The following is a 19,230-nucleotide window of genomic DNA, read 5'->3' as shown; positions in this document are numbered from 1 at the left end:
TACTGCTGCTGAGCGACAACCTAGCAACACAATGGAACGGCAACGTCACACTACCTATTCATATGTAATTAAGTAAAGTTTATTCGGGAACAATGTAAGCTAATTAAAGCTAAACCTAGTTTTTATCTTTTCGAAAAGGGATCGTCCGCTATTTGACATTTTGAGAAGGGTCCATAAGTAGAAAAAGGGTATGAAACTCCGTCCTACATAGTAGAGGTCGGGAACTGACGGATTGCCGGACGATTGCGAGTTCCAAAACCAAACGCAAGCAAGACCTTGTCTTATACGAATCAGGCGATCCCAATTCCCGCCAAGGTATATATAGTGCTTTTCTCAAATAACACGAGGAAATAATAAATGACTAAAAAATGAAGGAGAATGTATAATACAAAACGTAAAACAAGTTTGCCGTGTTAAATTTTGCTTCTTATTTTAAGTTAGGCGGAGTACACTATTGTAGTTTCGCTCTTTTCACCAAAAAGCATTTTCGCGAAGAACATAGATATAAAAAAATACTACAAAACAACTTTTATTTATTTTAGCACTATTTTTTTAAGTATGTTATGCAGGTAAATTCGTGAGCCACAATTAAACGCAAAATACCATAGACAATATTTTTTTAACTCGCAATTTCATGCCAGTTGGACGGTAAAAAAACAAACTCAAGTCATTAAAGCCCTCAGCCTTCAGCTTCGGGCTTTTAATAGATCCTCGTTGGTAATTTATTTACCGTCCTTAATACAGAATGTACTACTTCATTTGTCAGGTGGAAGGCTGCCTGTACAGCCTGATAAACATGCTCATAGTCTGCCACACGGTGATGCAGAACGAAGGCGTGCTGGCGCTCACTCTCCTCGCCATAGAGTCTCTCAAGCCTCAGGACTCTGAATTCGACTACGAAAAGAGCTTCATTACCCAACTGGTCAACTCTGAAATCGGCAAGCACATATCGGTGCTCGTAGAGACTAATTGCGCGAAGATGCCGGTGGAGGTCGCCGAGAATTTGTTAGCGTTCCTCGATATCACGTCGAAGAAGAACGAGCTCGCTAAAGATTATAAAGAGGCGAAGGTTCCTGAATCTCTGCAGAAATTCATGGATTCAAGAAAAGATCTCAGTGATGATTTAAAAAGCTGTATCGTGGCAGTTATCGCAACTATTTCGGATAATGGTAAGGAGAAATAAATTTCCGTTAGTATTAAAAGTCGATTTGAATTTGCCAGCAAATTTTAACATCTATATAATATGTATAGTTTATTTTAATAATTGTCCTGAATATTTTTTACTTTTTCATGCCCTATATTGATTAGTCTTTCTTTTTTGGAAACGGAGTAAAGTGACAATTCATTGCGCAAAAGTGTTGCCCGCGTGCGAGCAGCTCAGCTAATTGCAGTCGATAATTATTCTATCGACTATCGACTGAATGTTGGTCACGTTTATGCAATAAATAGCCGAACTTGTTTCATTTTAATCATCCTTGAATAATGATTCATCCACATACTGGGCACGAGTTCAATTGAGTTGTCAGTTTTTGTAAGTTCATACATAGGTACATTGTACACTGTATTTGGAAATGTGACATAGAGGGGACATATTTTAAAGTTTTTCATTTTAACTCAACATAGATAATCAAATAAAACGCGTATAATTAAAAAATTGATCTTGATATTAGCAAGCCAACTATCAGAATAAGAATAAAGAAGGCAATAACACAATTAGTAACGTCTTAACATTCGTAATTCAGTAATTTTTGACAAAATTTTATCATCTTTTACAATCCATCGATAACTGCATAACTATTTAAGATTTTACGTAACCTGGCAACCCTACAAATGTCATTTTACTCCGTCTTAAAAAAAGACAGACTATAAAACATAATGATAATATTTTAATTGCATCTGTAATTTGTATCGACATATTTTATGAAATTACTATGTTAAGACATAACGTGCTCTATTATAAAAACTGTGTTCTACTATGAAAATTATAGTCAAAATCTGCATCCCTAGGTGCTTATTATTAAAACAGTCGCTTGCAAAGCATTAGTGAAATCACAATGTTCAAGTTTATATTCCAGTAAAATCGGCTACATCCATTGAAATGACGCTACCTCATAAATAAATCGTAGTAAAAATGGAAGAGATAGACAGCAAATAGTTACTTAGTTCATGCACGCTTAGAATAAATTCGAAACCAATATTATTAGAAAAACTTAATTAAACCAGCTTACTTGTGGTTAAGACGTCATAATCTACTTTTAGAACCGAACTGTAGACAAATATTTGCATTATAGAATAAATAGAGGCTATTACGGGGTTTATTCCAAAATAGAAAATTTAATCTAAACGTCTTTTAATATACTAAAGAAAATATAACAAACAAGCCCAATGTAAAGATTCACAACGCATTTAAATTTAAAACAAATACACCTGAACAAAAATTACACATTTGAAAATTTTAAATATTCATAATTCACAACTCAAGGCGACGATAACCACTTCACATCAAATGACTCGTCTGCTCGTTTGCCTCCTACTTGACATAAAAAAGAAAAAAATCAATCCAATTTCGAATAATGCCATGTAATAAAACCATATCTGTCTCGCTCTTATTACATGAACCTTTCTAACCGGCTCCAGCCAACTCTGCGTCGCCAAGTGTAATGACCCCCTTAAACGAAAACTGGAAGCAGAAACTTACACATAATAGCCGATACAACCTCAAATGGCTTTGGTTGATTCCGCTATAACATTGGAAAAAAAAATATAGTAAAATTGAGGATATATACTAATTAGTATACGGTGTGAAAACATAATTCCTAAAAATTTTCACGATAGAAAAAAAAACAAATTTACCTCGAAATTTTACAAGAAAACCTCTGTATTAAATAGGTGCTTTACATATTACCAATGATTCTTTTTTAAATCAACCGAAGGTAGTTCAATGCAACCGAAGTAAATAGAACACGTATTATATACGATGTACATTTTGAAATGGCTTTAATTACAATTGTAGAAAAAATAAATTCTAAAATAAAGCCAGTGTCCCTGCCATTCGAGGTAGTATCGACACTTATATCCAAATTTATAATTGACTTTTTTGGTAAAATAAATGAGATTTAAATGTGGTGAATTTCTCGAGGCGTCACGCTTAAAATCGAATGAGTGAGAAATGCATACTATTTACTATTCTCATGTCTAGTCCTAGGTATAAATTTTAATTCGCTTATGACGTTTTGGTACGCGTTTCTCTAATTTAATTACACTGACCCGAAATAATCTTTCACTATTATGAGTACCAGAGCATCGGAATTCATTCTGCGGCACTACGCAGAACACCCAGACCAGAACCGATTTAGAAATATTAGTTTAGGACGTCCTCATCCAGTGCCCGCGTATAAACCGTTGGGCCATCGAGGTTGTCAAATGAAGTGAAATAATTACCGTATCCCCTTTCTCACTACTAGATAAAATATTTTTATAGCCTAGCAGTTAGCAGTGCAGGCGCTAGATAAGAAGGTCCCGGGTTCGATTCCCTGTAGGCTCAATTTGAGAAATGAACTTTTCTTTATTGGTTTTTGTCTGAGTGTTCTGCGTTGTGCCGCAGAATGGATTCCGATGCTCTGGTACTCATAGCGTAGTGTAGTTTTCTGGCACATTATCATTAGACGAACACGTGTCAAAATTTCTTTTATAGCTAAAAATGATAGAATTTACGTCATTCCTATTATATGCTAAATAAATTTTAGATATTTATTAGATGAAAGAAGTATTAAATATCGTTTTTTCGAATGAAATTGCATTCCAACTATATAATACAAGACATCACAATTTTTACTATGATGCAAAATCTTTAATATTTTCATCTCTCTTTTAGGCAAATTGCATACAATAAGGGCAAAGATTTTTCAAAATAACTCATAGAAAATTTACATTACATTAAACTTTTTCCTAGATTACCTATTAAGTCCGTGTTAATAAATACATCTCAAATGCAGCATCACATCTTAAGTGAACTGTCTTGGCGATCTTGGTGACCTAGCGCTTAATACTGTGGGCCCTGGAGAAAGTCCCGAGTTTGATACCCGGAAGGATCAATTCGGGAAAGAAACTCTTCTAAATTGGTTCTACATTGGTTGACCTGGTAGTTGGTGTAGTTGTCATTTTTATTAATGAATATCCCTTGAAAGCACGTTATCAAATTTTCCGTTTATTAGTAAACATCACTAAGCCCTTAAACTACGGTTCAAAATTGTTAGTCAATCAAATGCAGGATCTTGGTCACTTAAGTGGTTTCACCCAAGATGCGCTGACGACCATAAATATGCTATTAAAGGAATCAAAGCTTTTTTTTGGCCAGAAGTCCAGCCGATAAGTGTGGTCAATCCCTAAACCGACACGCACTTAATTCTTGGGAATTATTTCTTAATACGGACCTTGGATAACCTATACTAATTTTGCCAATCATAATTTCATTACTATAAACAAATAGTAAAGTTTTAAATCCCTTGGAAAGACGTCTTTGCATTTCGTTTATTCATTAATTAGAGACAAAAATTATGAAGCTATATCCAAATTCAAGACTACATAAGATTATTGGTGTAACCATTTAAGGTAGTTATGGGGTACTTTAAATTCGTATAATATACAAAAGGCTGTTTAAAAATAAATCTGGAATTATTATAATTTACACGCACTGGCTCATTCATTCATTCATAAACTCTCCAAAATAATACAGTGTTTTTTTTAAAATTCTACTTTTGATTTATGTCTAATTTGAAAATAAAAATAGTCAGTCGACTGTCATTTCTTTCATTCATTTGTTTTTCCTTTTATATTATATACTTAGAATAATAACGCATAGAAACCCAGTCCGCACACGCTAAGTGAGGCAAATTGAAGCGCTCCCAAAGGGCCTACACGAGCGGGCGGGCCTTCAGTGCTCAAGGTCAACTTGCACCGCGAACAGATCAAGAATTTTAGCTAAAAATGACGAAAAGTGCGGTAAATGAGTAAAAATACGTCAGACAAACATAAAATAGATACTAACATCACGTTCCACAAGGAAGTAACGCGTTTCAACTTGTATTTTTATATAAATATTCACTAAAACCGAAAATTAACCTACCTACTACTAAAACTAGCCTACATGAATTTGATTTTTGCCTCATTTGTGACAGTTCTTTGATATGAAACTATCATTCCATGCGTTACTATTCTAAGATTATATACTAATTTTGTTTGATTTTGTGGTTTCGCAATTTTCGTAAACTAGTTTGAAAACGATTTTTTTTTTTTTTTCAAACAAAGGAACGTTTTGGGTGGTTTGCATTAATGTTAGACATAAATGGTTGATGACTTTACCATCTCCAGCGGTGACAACTGTAAAGGATCCGAAACGTTTGTAAAAAAAAACAAATATACGCTATTTAGATCCGAAAAACGAGACAATGTTAAACTGTTTTAAAAGTTTTAAATTTTACAACCGTTTCTGCTGTCACAAAATAAAAAAAAATGCATTTCAATTTTTTTTCAACAAAGTTTGATTCATAAAGCCTTATCAAATCCTTCTTAAAAGAAATTTATTGTTTCGCTAAATATGCTGGTGTGGTGTAGTCTATTTTTTAATTCCATAAATATTTTTGATCAGTGTTTTTTAAAGTGCCGAATATCATACAATGTATCAGCAATATTGACAAAATACTCAAAGTACAATTTAATAACATTGTAATAGTCGTAAAAGATTAAAAGGTAGTTAAACTTGCATAGTTATGGGTAATTTTTGATAGCATTGTACTAGTACAATAGGTAACGAGTGCTAGTTAAAACGAGAATTCTTACGAACTTGATCCAAAACCAGGCCACGTGTTCTTTCGTTCTTTGTAAAAGATTTGGTGACATTACAGGCACGTGGGACTTGTCAATTTATGTCTCAGGGTGACGGGTCACAGTGGCAGTGCCTCAAGATCTTTGCGATTAAAAGTTCTGAGTGGCACTGCAACTGTTATGAATAGGCGTGTCGCTTACCATCAGGCGCACGACTTCGTCCCGTCGTTTAATCGAGATAGACAAGTCTCGGTGTCAGTTTGTCCCGTTATACAGAATCAAGAGCATATCAAGCTTGTCACTTCACATTAAATTCAACTCTATACCGCTTACCGTAAGAACGATACAAAGTCCAAAGTGTCAAACTTTATATGCTCTTTACATACTTACCGAATTCACAATGATAGTTCACAAATTTCTAACTTAAAATACAATTTACTATTTCGAAAAAATAAATACCTCTACGCTGCTGAGATCATAATCCAATAAAAAACTTAAATTAAAATTTTAAAAAACCCCCGATACAAAACAGTATACTTCAAAAAGTAAATAAATTCACTATACTGTTAGAGGACTCTTCGAGACCAATTTCAAGAGCCCTAAAGCGCAGGCCACACCGCGAACGAAGCTAACTTAACCTAAGTCACATAGCTGCATGCAAAGCTAAGCTAAGAAAATACGTAGTAAGTAGTGACTACGTATACGTAGCTAACGGGTCGTTGGGTTAGTTTAGTTAGCTCGGTTAGCTTAGTTCGCGGTTTGAACCGAAGTGTGAAAAGATACCCCGGCTACGTGAATTAAGCTAAGTTATTAAGTGTTTTATTGAATGAAATATTTTTATAAGATTTCTCATAGATGGCGCTACGGCTAAACCAGATACAAAGATCCAACAACAAGCACATAGAAAAATTCGTGAGGTCCGCTGGTTCGTTGGCATAGCGTCTGGCACGGTTTGCTACAAGACGGCCGGTTCGAATCCGACCGGATCGAAGGAATTATACTTTGATGTAAAATTTCACGATGTCCACACATTATTTGAGTTTTAATTCGGGACTTAATCACGTATGAAAACATATTTTGATTACCTCGACGTTTCGGACGCCTTCGAGTCCATGGACGTTGCAATACGTCCGAAACGTCAAGGTAATTAAATATTTTTTATAGGTACATGATTAAGCCCCGAATTAAAAATCAAATAACGAAGGATTTTTTTGTAAGTGTTCGATCTCTGTATTAATAATTATAATAAGCTAAGTTAGCTTAGCTTCGTACGTGACCTGCGCTTAACATGCTTATGGAGGCTATCAGCGCAAAAGTGTGCTGTAGCCAAATTTATTTCATATAGGTATATATTTTGGTGCTACACTCACGCAATTGTACTCGTGTAATTTTACAGGAATTGATTTTTTAAATTTATGACGTATCAGCAAAAGTTTGGGTATATAAATTTAAAATTACTGCCAATTTTTCCTCAAACGTAAACACTTATGCATGTTAACATACTTAATTCAATTTCGCCAAAATTACAATTAGGACAATGTATAGCACCAAATGAGTGATTTATAGTAATCATAATTACCTATTATTATTATATTTTTATACATGATAGAAAAAAATGTGGGTCACTGTAACCTCAGTTTGCCTAAGAAGAAAGGATTACTTCACATTAAATGGTCCCATCGTTCTGAATTCGGTGTGTACGTGGTAGCCAGTTCCCAATGTGCAAAATAAATTGCCTTGCCTTAATCGTTACGCATTTTGATGTTAGCTTTAAGACAATCCAATAGTGCACTTAATAAAATAAAATAGAAGCTTCATTTTGCCCGCTAGATGATCAATTAGGAATAAGTCGTTATTGATTGTAAATTTTGCATAACATTTATTGTACAATGACTTGTTTTATAGAATTAACAGAAACAACTTATACTAAATTTAAAAGTTCAGTGCATCTTCTAAAGAGAATTAAAGAGTTATCAATAAGACGGCATAGTTAATTTTAATTTAGACCTGTCAAATGTATGCCGTCTAAAATTATCGAGTAAGCTACAGACGTCGATTAATTTGACAGATCTATGTTGAAATATTAAGAGCGGTGGTAGCTCAGTAAGAGATTTGCTTCTCAATTGATAAGTACGGTTCGAATGTCTGTAGCGGCATGTAGGTATCTGATTTAATTTCCACTTTACGTGCATTTCTCACTAATGGTGACGAGGCTGTCAAAATATTTATCCGAGGGCCATACACCCGTACTTTGGTAAGGGACGTTCGGCCCTCCAGGGCCGAATTAAAACCGCAATTTGTGCCGCGCTTTGCCCAAACGGAAAAGTAATAACGTGTTAAGCAAACACTGACCTAAAAACTCCTATAATGTATAATGAGTAATTAATTACATTTTCTGTTCTGTTCTTACTGATACGGAAGATGCAGATGCACTAACCTTTAGTTTAGTTTATATTTACTGAATAGACGCCATTGTTCAATTTACATTACACATCTTTTAAGTTGAAAATTTTTTTGCGATTTTTTTTACGATTATCGTAAGAAATGTTAAGGTGGTCAATTTTCACTCATTGACTTTACTCTTAAAACACCCTTAATGTACGTTTTATATAATTAAAAATCACACATCAATATTTATTTTATAATTATAAGTAAAGAAAATTGTAATATAGTATTAACATTTTGAGCTTCACATAGTTTATTAGAGTTAACCTTTTACTTGTTGACGCACTTCTCATTGTTCTAGTTTTACGGACCAAGTTTTTATTATAAATAGTAATCTGCTCATTACCAAGACTTATCCATAGATGTTTAATAGACAGACTGAACTCGCGTGACTGGAAGTTGCTTTTAGTTAATTCGTATTGGCACTGGTGCGACTTTATTTCCTAGAAGTTCCATTCTATACTCTGCACCGGAATTCGAGATCAAAAATGTAAACAATGGTATATTCCATTACAAAAAATATTCAAAGAATCGTGCAAAAGGTCGAAATGCATTACTTTCTGATATTGTCCTTAAATTGTGTGTATATACAATCAAAATATTATCGAAACTTTTTTTTCTGATTAATAATATAAGTTCTTATATATGAGCTTATACTACGATTTCTATACTAATCGCAATGTTTCGGGGGTACACAACCTTTGGCTACCCTTTTTGTTTATATGGTTTTTGATACGTTTGTTGGTAACGTTACGAAGCGTTTTATTATTACAAATAGGTAGATGTAAAGAAAATAATTAGGTTATAAGCTTCTTAACAAAATATAAAAACAAAAATTAATGAATTAATTTTTCACGCTGGTTCGTTCCGTGGCTTAGTTGACATAGCGTCGGGCACGGTTTGCGGTTCGAAGGATTTTATTCTAATTGTTCGATCTTTGTATTAACAATTATAACAAACTAGTGGAGTAATTTCACATAAAAATAATTGAATATCAATTCAATATAAATTTAAATTAATTCATTATTAAAAAATACATATATAAATACAGATGGATATTATAAAAATGATTCTAAAAACTTGTTTTACCCCAGAAATACCTTTGCTGAAATTACAAGCACATGGGACTTGTCAACTTATGTTCCAGGCTGACGAGTGCAGTGGCAATTATTAGGCCACCACGACTTATTCGCCCCGTCATTCGGTATCATAAAAAAACCCGAAAATATTTTTGTGATCTATGATACATGACTTTTTGATTACATTTTTTATCTCGAATTCCATCTCCGAGTATAGCGATTATGTTGGTATAGTAACAAATCGCAGTAGGTTACTGCAAATTAACCATTGTGTAAGTAACTACGAATCGAGCAACACTTAAAAATGTACCAAGCAAGTAAGTACTGTTTTTTGTAACAATGTCAATATCGACTCATCCGAAGAACAGAGTCCGATGTGATTATATAGCTAAAAGAGAATAAGTACGCTACGAGAATAATTTCCTTATTCAAACTAAGGCCTACGTAAAGGTGTTTTGAGAATTTATATATCTTATTTCATTTCGGAAATATAAAATCGTACAACGGTAGATCTGACGTCCACAGCGAAGAAGAACGAATGAAATGTACTATGTCCTGAGAACAAGTAGTCTTGCATATAGATCTTTGTTCTACGGATGAGTCGATATAATCAAATGCCTAAAGCAATTACAATAATATGTTTACCTTGTATACGTACCTAATTAACGAAGACTTTATTCAAAATCTATTAGTAAAAAATATAGTACTCGTCATACTTAACGCTTAAGATTGTAAATTCAAATAAAAAAGGTCCAAAGACCAAAGTGTTAAAGTTTATGTTATTTTACCAGTATAGTCCATCTCGATAATCTCGAATATCCATTCGTAGTAGCTTGCGATTTTGACGAAAACAAATTATTGACAGTTCCATTCGCAATTGGACATGTAAAATAGTTTTATATACAACAACACATTCCATAACGTGTATATCTCAGTGGAATAACCGTAGAGTACGGATCTCGGTTTGGTACTTCCAAGCGCATAAATCTCACAATACATTCTCGTTTAAAATTTCGTAATAACAGGCCCATGGCCAGCCTGTTTCAGAATGTTCTCAATATGATTGTGTTTCTTTCACTGCTGACGTGTTTGTCTCTGGCGTTTTATAATTTAAATTAATTCAGTATGTCTTGGCATGAGCTATTTAAGCAATGCAATGTTGTAATAAGTGATATAGATTCCTGCTGTAATAAATTATTCTAAATCAATCATTTTTTATTTCTATGCTCATTGTCTGTTTATTTCCTTTTTTTACGGAGAACAGGGTTGAAAAAGAGACCGCATTAATCTTTAATGAAATCATAAATGAAATAATATAAATAAAAAAATCACATTTTATTCTTATCAGTATGAAATATTTCGTCTCGGTACGTACGTTTGTACATAACAAAGTATCTGCATATTCATAAATTATCTGAATGTTAATAAATTATCAGGACATTAACAACTTTATCTAGACATGCATAAATTATTACAATATTAATAAATTATCGGAAGGTTTCTGAGTTTGTAATGTAAATTTAAAAAAGCTAACATAATAAAATGAAAATTTTGAAATTAGTTTAATTCTAGAAAACCATCCATGCGTGTCGCATTAAAACGTATAATACCCACAGAATTTAACTGGTGGATATATCAATTTTTTTAAATTTATTGTTTCTATCTATTTTAGGTATTATCAGTTAGTGTCATCGAGGTTCATTACAGATTTCTCTTGTATCATGGTGGAGTGCTGTGTAAGTGCCATCCTGAATAGGAGTTCATCATCAGATATTAAGTGCTGTCTCTGCACTGGCTCCCTATTGCCGCAGCCTACCACTGAAAAGTACAATAGTTAGTTATAATAAAGACTTTACTCGAAGCGACATCAAAAGCAAAGTTGAAAATTTAGAGCAAATGACGTGTGTTCATTTGTCCCCTCACAGTCGGTAACTACTTAATAGATGTCAATGTATGAATCGTTAGATTTGTCTCGATTGTCCGACTGTAGTTGCATAAAATATTTTTATGCAAAATCCAATTTGGCGTGTGTGGTACGTCATCAAATTATGATTTTTTTTAATCAACGGATGCCGTCGTAATAGTTATCAAATACGAGGATGAAAAGACGTTTCTAATATAAAACACGTATAGCAACAAACAAAAGAAACATTTTTTTCAAATTCTTATTGTTTAAATAATTTTAACTTTAATTTATACATAAAGACATATCTTTTATTAATAATATTTACGTATAAGTATTCGTATATAAAGTAGCGAAACCTAAATTTTGACACACCCAACGTTGTAATATTCCAAAAACAATCATAGAGGCTATTAATCTTGTAGAATAAATTGAGGGACCACTGATTCTCACTGATTTGTTATTGTTTTGTTTTTGGGATGCCAGGACGACTTACCTCCACGTGAGCGAGTGGCTTCTGGTCCTGTGCAATCGCAAGATTGGGTAGGAAAGGAAGACATGAGCCGGTGCATCCTGGGCAACTCTTAGTAAATGCTTAGGGCATTTGCTAGGCGTTGGCTAAAGTGTCGTCACCCAATCCGACGGTGTTAGACGTACCATGCCTTTGGATGCGTGTCTGGGGGTAGCCCAGCCGTTAACGGTGTACCCTCGATACCTGGGCGCCTCGAGGGAACCTTTATGCCCTTTAGGCCTAGGCCGGCAAGCGGGGCTCTGCCGGTTGTGACGTTTAGTTCCCTAGCTACTCGTGGGACTCGTATGGATAACATAGAGGACAAAAATTAACTAATAACTTAAATTCTTCTTTGGAGGAAACCACGGCTGGGATGGACAGTACACCCAGCAATAACGATATGACTCCAGTCATGGTTATGGATACGAACCAGACGGGTCCTTCCGACCTTTTAGTGACGACCGGATCCAGCGCTCAGCCGCGTAGTCGACTGAGCGGATCTCGCCGGAGGAGACTACAGGGCCTAATGAGAGCGGGAAAGAGTTATGCGGAAGCCCTCCAGCTCTCTGAAAAGCCCTGGAGTGAACTTACGGTGCCCAAACCACTTCCGAAAGTGATAGTGCCGAAGCGCGATCTGGCAGAAAAAGTGTCGCCCCAAGAGCACATAAGGAAGGCTCCCAGGACCATGGCACAAGCTGAAAGCAGAATCAGACCTACTTTCAGCGAAGTGGCTGGCTCCCTGCTCGTGAGTGAAGCCCTTCAGCTCTCTGAAAAACCCTGGAGTGAACTTGCGGTGCTCAAACCAATTCCGAAACCGATAGCGCTGAAACGCGATCTGTCAGAGAAGGCGTCGCCCCAAGAGCACACAAGGAAAGCTCCCAGGACCATGACACAAGCTGAAAGCAGAATCAGACCTGCTATCAGCGAAATGGCTGACTCCCTGCGCGTGGGTATCCGGAATTCGGAACCTATGACGGAGGAACAAATGGAACTAGTTAAGCTGTTCCTAGTCCGCACCATTGCGAGCACAAAGTCGCATGGCGAAGGACCGAAGTTCATGGGCCTCTCCCACAAGTCAGGCTGGATTCTTGTGACCTGCAAGGACCATGATAGTGCAGACTGGCTTGAGGAAAAGATTGGCAATCTGCATCCGTGGCCGGAAGCCAAGCTGTCCTTTATTAAGGAGAGCGAGCTTCCGAAACCCATCACCGCCACCACTTACATTCCGGAGAAGGGGTGCGAGTCGGTACAGATGGCAATCAGCCTGCTCGAGGCCCAAAACAGTGGTCAGAATTGTGGAAAATTCTTCACACCTGGGAAGACGCGAACGGATGGATCATCGCGTACGCTCTGGATGGCCTGTCACTGGAGCATCTCCGGGCTTCAAACTGCCGGGCACACCTTGGTTTTAAACAGGTTACGTTTAAGATCAAAGGGTGCCCGGAAGGTACTGTTAGCAGCGACAATGCACGGGGTGTCTCGGCCTCGAAACCGGAGTCGGTAACAAGTCCGCTCGAGGAATCGGAGTCGGGAAGCTCAGTGCAGGAGTCTGCGCCTGGTCCGTCTTCTACGAACCAGGGGAGCGGTGTTGGGGCTGCACATTTGGAGGCAGTTCTCTACTAAAACTAGTCAGTTTTGGTAGAGACCGATACTAGTCAGTTTTGGTAGAGAACTGCTAGTCTCCTCCAAGGGAGTCATCGGCTGAAGAAGCTGAGAGAAAATAACTTAGCAAAACTGCCAAAACACCATATCAAACGACTCTGAACACCATTTCCGCATGGTGTCAAGGCAATGAAATACCGGCCTTTGTTATACTGATGGGTCGAAGACAAGACTCAACGTCGTGGATACCATAGACGTAGCTTAGGTTGCCTAGCGAGAGGTACTTTATAAATATAAACTGGGATTATCTTCATAACTAGATATTTATTGTATTTTTCACATATTCACTTATGGAGGCTACTTCTAGATCTGCCAACATGATCTTTTCTCTATCCTATTTTTTAAACACATTCTAAATACAAATCTATATTCACTCAGCCAGCGTACTTCTACTCATAGAGTAGAGCCTAGACTACATCCCCCTTCCTCACAACTGAAGCGGTGAACACTTGTCAAATCTTCGGTAGAGAGGAAACAGAGAGTGTAGATTCTGCCACGAGGCGGATCAAACTCCTTACCCAATGCTGCACAAAACACAGGCCACAATTAGAGAACATTAAAACAGTCGAAGCCAAGAAAATCCTTCAGTTCTTTAACATTGGCTCCAAATTGTAATTAGTGGTGACCACAATATACCAGTTAATGGTTGCAGTAATGAAGAGCTGCATAGGCCCTGAATGAAGCGACCTTTATATATATTTTTTTACATTTAAAAAAGTAGTCATTGAAAGCCACATCAAAATTATGCCCACTCAACACCACTGTACAACATAATATACTATTGTCTTAGAATATATATTTTTTATTATACCCAAATATTTGGTCACAAAATCTCACTTACCTGGACACTTAGTTCTCTGCTTGATAGTAATAAGGTTTATAATGGATTCTTTTTCATAGATGTGGCCACATAAGGAGTTCTTCACAGGGTCCACTATAGGCCTCTTGGTTATTGGATCAATCTGGAAAGAATAGTTTTACCTGTTTCAGTAAACAGCGCGGCATGTATTCGCTTGGTATTTATTTAGGTATCAAGATCAGTTGACCATAATATGTCAAAAATCATCTTTGGTCGAGTCGCATTTAAGATAAATCAAGTTTTGGGGTAAGGGCCTATGCACACGGCGTATTTCATACGCGCAGACGACGCGCGTTTTATGAACGCGCGTTTACGTCGCTGAAGATGTTCGAAAAACAGATTGTTGCGTTTGTATCGATTCAATCAAACATCGCGTTGCAAGATTGAGGAAGAGAAGGGGCGCGCCCTTCTCTGTCCCTTACCCACTCACGCCATCGCGCCATATTATTACGGCACCGTTAACGCGTGTCATCTGTGCATATACACGCCGCAGACGCACTGTAGTGAATTGATTCAAATGCACGCAAACATCACGTTACAAGCAAGAAGCTTATATACTCCACTGGAGTTCACACTTAGAATTTCACGTGGTTGCTTCATTCCAAAAATTAACTGAAATTAACAAATGAAACTAAAATTAAATCTATGTTTTATCAAAATGTGCGACACACATGCGCGTTTACAGCGTGTCTACGGCGGGTATGAATTTGTGAACGTGTACATAGATTTACTGGCTACGACTGAATCTCGTTTGAATCGCGTTAACGCGCGTCATCAGCGCGACCTCTGCGTGTCGTCAGCGTGTATAAAATACGCCTTGTGCATAGGCCCTAATAGCTATGACCATACATCAACAAGACCTTCGTCCACCCTAGAAGTCGTGCAAACCTTATTTTGGAAAATTTATTATGTTAACAGTTCCTTCTCTCTACATTTTGGTCCTAGGTGCCAAGCAAAAACGTTTAACAGTCTCCCTGCTGAACTCATTAACATTACACAACAACATTAACAACTTATTAATATTGTGTATTATTTGTACTTTGTTTAAATTTTGTGTTTCCTCTGACAATCACTATTGGTATTGAAATAAATTTTCTTACAACCAGTGTACATATATTAAAGAGCTAAAAGACCTCCAATGTTTTATTTCTATAGTGATAATTGAAGTCAGATAGAATAATATTTACTTACTACCCTCTGAACATCTGGAATAATTATAATTTTGTCCTATATTTTTTGTCTAGACAGCAAGTACTTTATAGTAAATACACATAAACATTTAGCAAAAAAATGCACTTGTGAGTAAAAATATAACTATTTTGTTCTGATTTTTTGCATTTTCATTTTTAATAATTCTAAAGTATTACCCATCACATAAATTGCCTACCCTGGTGGGAGACCAGTGTGATGATATGCATGTATGTATGAAAATCTGCCTATTCCAATTGTTAATGATAACAGTGGACCTTATACAAATCGTAATGGCGCGAAAAAGCTTTATTGTAATACCTACGTATTTTCAAGACCACAAGTATTTTGAAAAAAAATGCAGTGCATAAGGAATACTTACATATTGGTCTTGTGTTTCTGTAATAGCTAAGTCAGACTCTTCCAAATTTTCTGAAATTTAAAGAATTCACGTCAGGTTTTGATAGCACAAAGTGCAACAGAAAAAATAAAATATGTACACATATTCACAACTTAAAAGATAAATTTTGAGTTTTTAAATGAGAGACAGTATCTCTCAGCTGTGACACAGTTGGTTCGTACATATATTTTTTTTAATCTTGTCTGTCAATATCGGCCTTGTGATGTCAATTCCTGTGGATTATTCTACTCTACAGCTCGCTTTGCAAATGCGGGCTAGATGAAGGAACTCCGGATCACATTTTATTCAATTTTGTTACAATTACCTCCGTGTACCCTGTCTCCTTGTATGATATCCTCCCCTCATTCTTTCCCAAACCCACAAGTTTTAATGCAATTTAAAGTCCTACGGATACGTCTTCAATGTCCTTTGTGATTATATAACCAGCAATAACAAAATTATAATTTGTTCATCCTGCATAACATACCTACTAACATTTGTCTATGTATATAGTTCTCTGTCCCTTTCAGGAAATTCAACAGCTCTGCATCTTTAAAATGTAACAAGTATATCACATTTATTATATCACATTGTGCTCTCACAATACTCACTGAATAGCAGTCTACAGAAGCCCTTAAAATTACTAAGCAGAAAACTTGATACTGGCGAAATCTAAAGGGTAGTGCCATTAAGCAAAAAGAAGAAGTATTATACTCTATTGTGTCGCCTCATAGAGAGAAGCAAGACTTTGCATATGAGTACAGAGTTTTAGCCTTCATCACCAACGGGTCACCGAATTCGTACATATTATAATTGACTTGCATGTGAGGGCAAATTGCAAAATATAGGTAAAATTATTAAATAAACCCAAGTAATATAAAATAATCTGTCCTAAAATAAAACTACTCTTACATGTGAGAGCTTCCTATGCCATCTTACAGTCAATGTGTTCAAGATACATTGGGTTATTAATTGAAATTACAGGCACATGGGATTTGTCAACTTATGCCTCAGGTTGTCGGGCGCAGTAGCAATGCCCCTCAAATCTTTGTGAATTACAGCTCTGAGTGGTACTGCAATGGTTATGAACAAGCGTATTGCTTATTATCAGTCGCACAACTTGTTTGTCTTGTCACTTAGTTTTTATGATAAATAAATTACATGCTCTTCTATTAATAACAAAGTATCTGATTATGGATACAGAACAAAGACTTATTACTTATGAACAATTGACATTCTAAAAATTGATATATTAACTTTTATTGAATTTGAAAAGCAAGGTTGAACAATTAAATGAAGGTATTTTGAGGGTGCATGCTCCCTGTTGCCGCAGTCGAGCTAGTGCCTCATTTGCTGCAGATCTGTGCTAAATATTTAATGCAGTTGGGAACAAACAGCCGTTTGACTTTTTGAAATGGCACAAGAAAGGCTATGAAATAGTTAAGTCAAGCTTTTAAATACGAATAACTTACGTCTAGCATTCTGCAAGCCTTTGTCAATCCTTTTATTTAACTCAGTCATGTACGGATGTTTCTTGACGTCGAGCCTTTTGCCCGCCAAGCTGGCCAGATGAGCTTCAAAACAGTTTTCTAGGGAATCTATGTTGGATGTGTCAGTTTCTTTCTATAAACAAGAATACTGGACTGTAACTGATTATTAACCTAAGTTACCACAGGTAACTTGCTGGTTCACTGTGTATCACAGAGCAGATAGATTAGGAAGTGTAGGAACTAGTGTGGCAAGTAACAAGTGTAGGAACACTTGGTGGACGCGTCGCGCAAGCTTGGCATCCTGAACAAGGTGCACCGATTTTTTACTCCAGAGCTGCGATACCTGTTGTATAAAGCTCAGGTCCGAAGCAGCATGGAGTACTGTTCGCACCTTAGGGACGGCTCTGCCAAGTACTTGCTCGATGCCCTAGATGGACTGCAGTGCTACGCCTTCTGTGTTGTCAACGATCCTCATGTAACTGAGCTTGCGGAGTCGTTACAGCTTCGCAGAGATATAGCGTCTCTTAGCGTATTCTATCGCCTGTACCACAGTGAGTGCTCTGAAGAGTTATTCAACCTTATCCCTTCCTCTCCTTTCCATCAGCGGACCACCCATGCCGGACTGCGTTGCCACAGATGGACGGTCAGTTCAATACCGTCCCGCACTAAAAAGTTTGGCAATTCGTTTATATGCCGAACCATCAAATTGTGGAACCAACTCCCGGCGCATGTATTCCCTCCCCTCTATAACATCGGGTCCTTCAAACGTAGTGTGAAGAAGCATTTGGCCAGACCGGCAAAATGATAGTGACGGAGTGAAGATATTTGTGTTTTCCATCCGTTACTCTCATCTCTGGACTGTATTCGCACTTTCCATCAGGCGCGGTGCAGTCATTTTGCCGAGTCACAATAAAAAAAAAAACAAATAAAAATACTTGCCACATCAAAATCTCGCATGCATCTAACGATCAATAACCTAAAAGATGATTTCTTGAAAAATGAAGTTACTAAGTATGTCGTATTTTGTATTTTTTTTACATTTCAAGATGTGAAAAAGAGGCTCCATCTCCTTTTTCGAGAACTCACTTTTTTGGCTGTTGATCGTTCTTTCGAGATTCTGATGCATCGATGTGGCAAACCCTTGAGCTCACGATTCATAGGTCAAATGGACAATCGAGCCAACGGCATTCTGTCTCAAGTAGGGAACCCCACTAGCAGATATAAATGAAAGTTACTCGGCAAAACGAACAAATTTCCAAAGTAAAACTTGTGTTGATGTTCTACATACCTTAGCGCGTTCTAAAGCCTGAATAGCGACCTCTTGTTGGGCTTCTAGCAGGCAATATCCTTCGACATACGACTTGAGCTTATTGAATTCGGTTTCTTGTTCGGTGTCGATGTATTTGGAAACGTTGTCCGTGCATAGATACAAACTGGTTATGCACTGTTTTCGTAACTCAGCTAAATCAGAATCTGCCATGGTTGTTTGGTCTCGCCCAATTATCTAATTACCTAAAATATTTAAAAATGTTTGCAACACCTATTAACAATACCGCCAACAACAAACTTAACTTGAACAAACAAACAAGTTTGCCGAATGTGACGTTCGATTGACTGACGTTTCTAACTTAAATATAATGTTGCTTTGGATACAGGCAAGTATGCGGTGGTACGTGTAGTGTATATATTTAAAAAAAAAACAGGAATACTCAAAAGCAGAAACCTTTATATTATAATATACAGGCATGAATGGTATGTAGTAGCAAAACCAAAACGAAGAATACTGTTACGTCAATGGGTAAATATTAAATCCCTACTCACAACACAATGGATTGTTGTGCAGTTTTTTTTAAGTAGCACTACCTGCGCA

General features: G+C 36.6%; 3 protein-coding genes across 3 annotated transcripts in view; 2 read left to right on the top strand and 1 right to left on the bottom strand.

Moving 5' to 3' along the window:
- The window catches only part of LOC113236958 (rap1 GTPase-GDP dissociation stimulator 1-B), a 6,526-nt gene extending 4,357 nt beyond the window's left edge, over positions 1-2,169 (top strand). Inside the window, exons 5-6 of the mRNA XM_026473187.1 lie at positions 642-648; positions 745-2,169. Coding sequence (XP_026328972.1) covers positions 642-648; positions 745-1,183 — 446 coding nt within the window. The 3' untranslated portion in view covers positions 1,184-2,169. The remainder of the gene's footprint in view (positions 1-641; positions 649-744) is intronic.
- An 8,609-nt stretch (positions 2,170-10,778) lies between these two features.
- On the bottom strand, positions 10,779-18,901 carry LOC113236463 (E3 SUMO-protein ligase NSE2-like). Its single transcript, XM_026472542.1, has 5 exons — positions 18,649-18,901; positions 17,343-17,493; positions 15,853-15,902; positions 14,265-14,385; positions 10,779-11,165 (listed from the first exon to the last, which is right to left on the bottom strand). Exons 1-5 carry the CDS (start codon positions 18,838-18,840, stop codon positions 11,026-11,028), a joined length of 654 nt encoding a protein of 217 aa, XP_026328327.1. The 5' UTR covers positions 18,841-18,901; the 3' UTR covers positions 10,779-11,025.
- On the top strand, positions 11,860-13,760 carry LOC113236462. Its single transcript, XM_026472540.1, has one exon. It carries the CDS (start codon positions 12,135-12,137, stop codon positions 13,263-13,265), a length of 1,131 nt encoding a protein of 376 aa, XP_026328325.1. The 5' UTR covers positions 11,860-12,134; the 3' UTR covers positions 13,266-13,760.
- Positions 18,902-19,230: the final 329 nt, after the last annotated feature.

The sequence above is a fragment of the Hyposmocoma kahamanoa genome, unplaced genomic scaffold (assembly GCF_003589595.1).
Source record: "Hyposmocoma kahamanoa isolate Upper Pololo Valley unplaced genomic scaffold, ASM358959v1 92, whole genome shotgun sequence".
Taxonomy (NCBI): domain Eukaryota; kingdom Metazoa; phylum Arthropoda; class Insecta; order Lepidoptera; family Cosmopterigidae; genus Hyposmocoma; species Hyposmocoma kahamanoa.
Note: the sequence above shows the minus strand (reverse complement) of the source record. Positions and strands in the feature narration are given on the sequence as shown.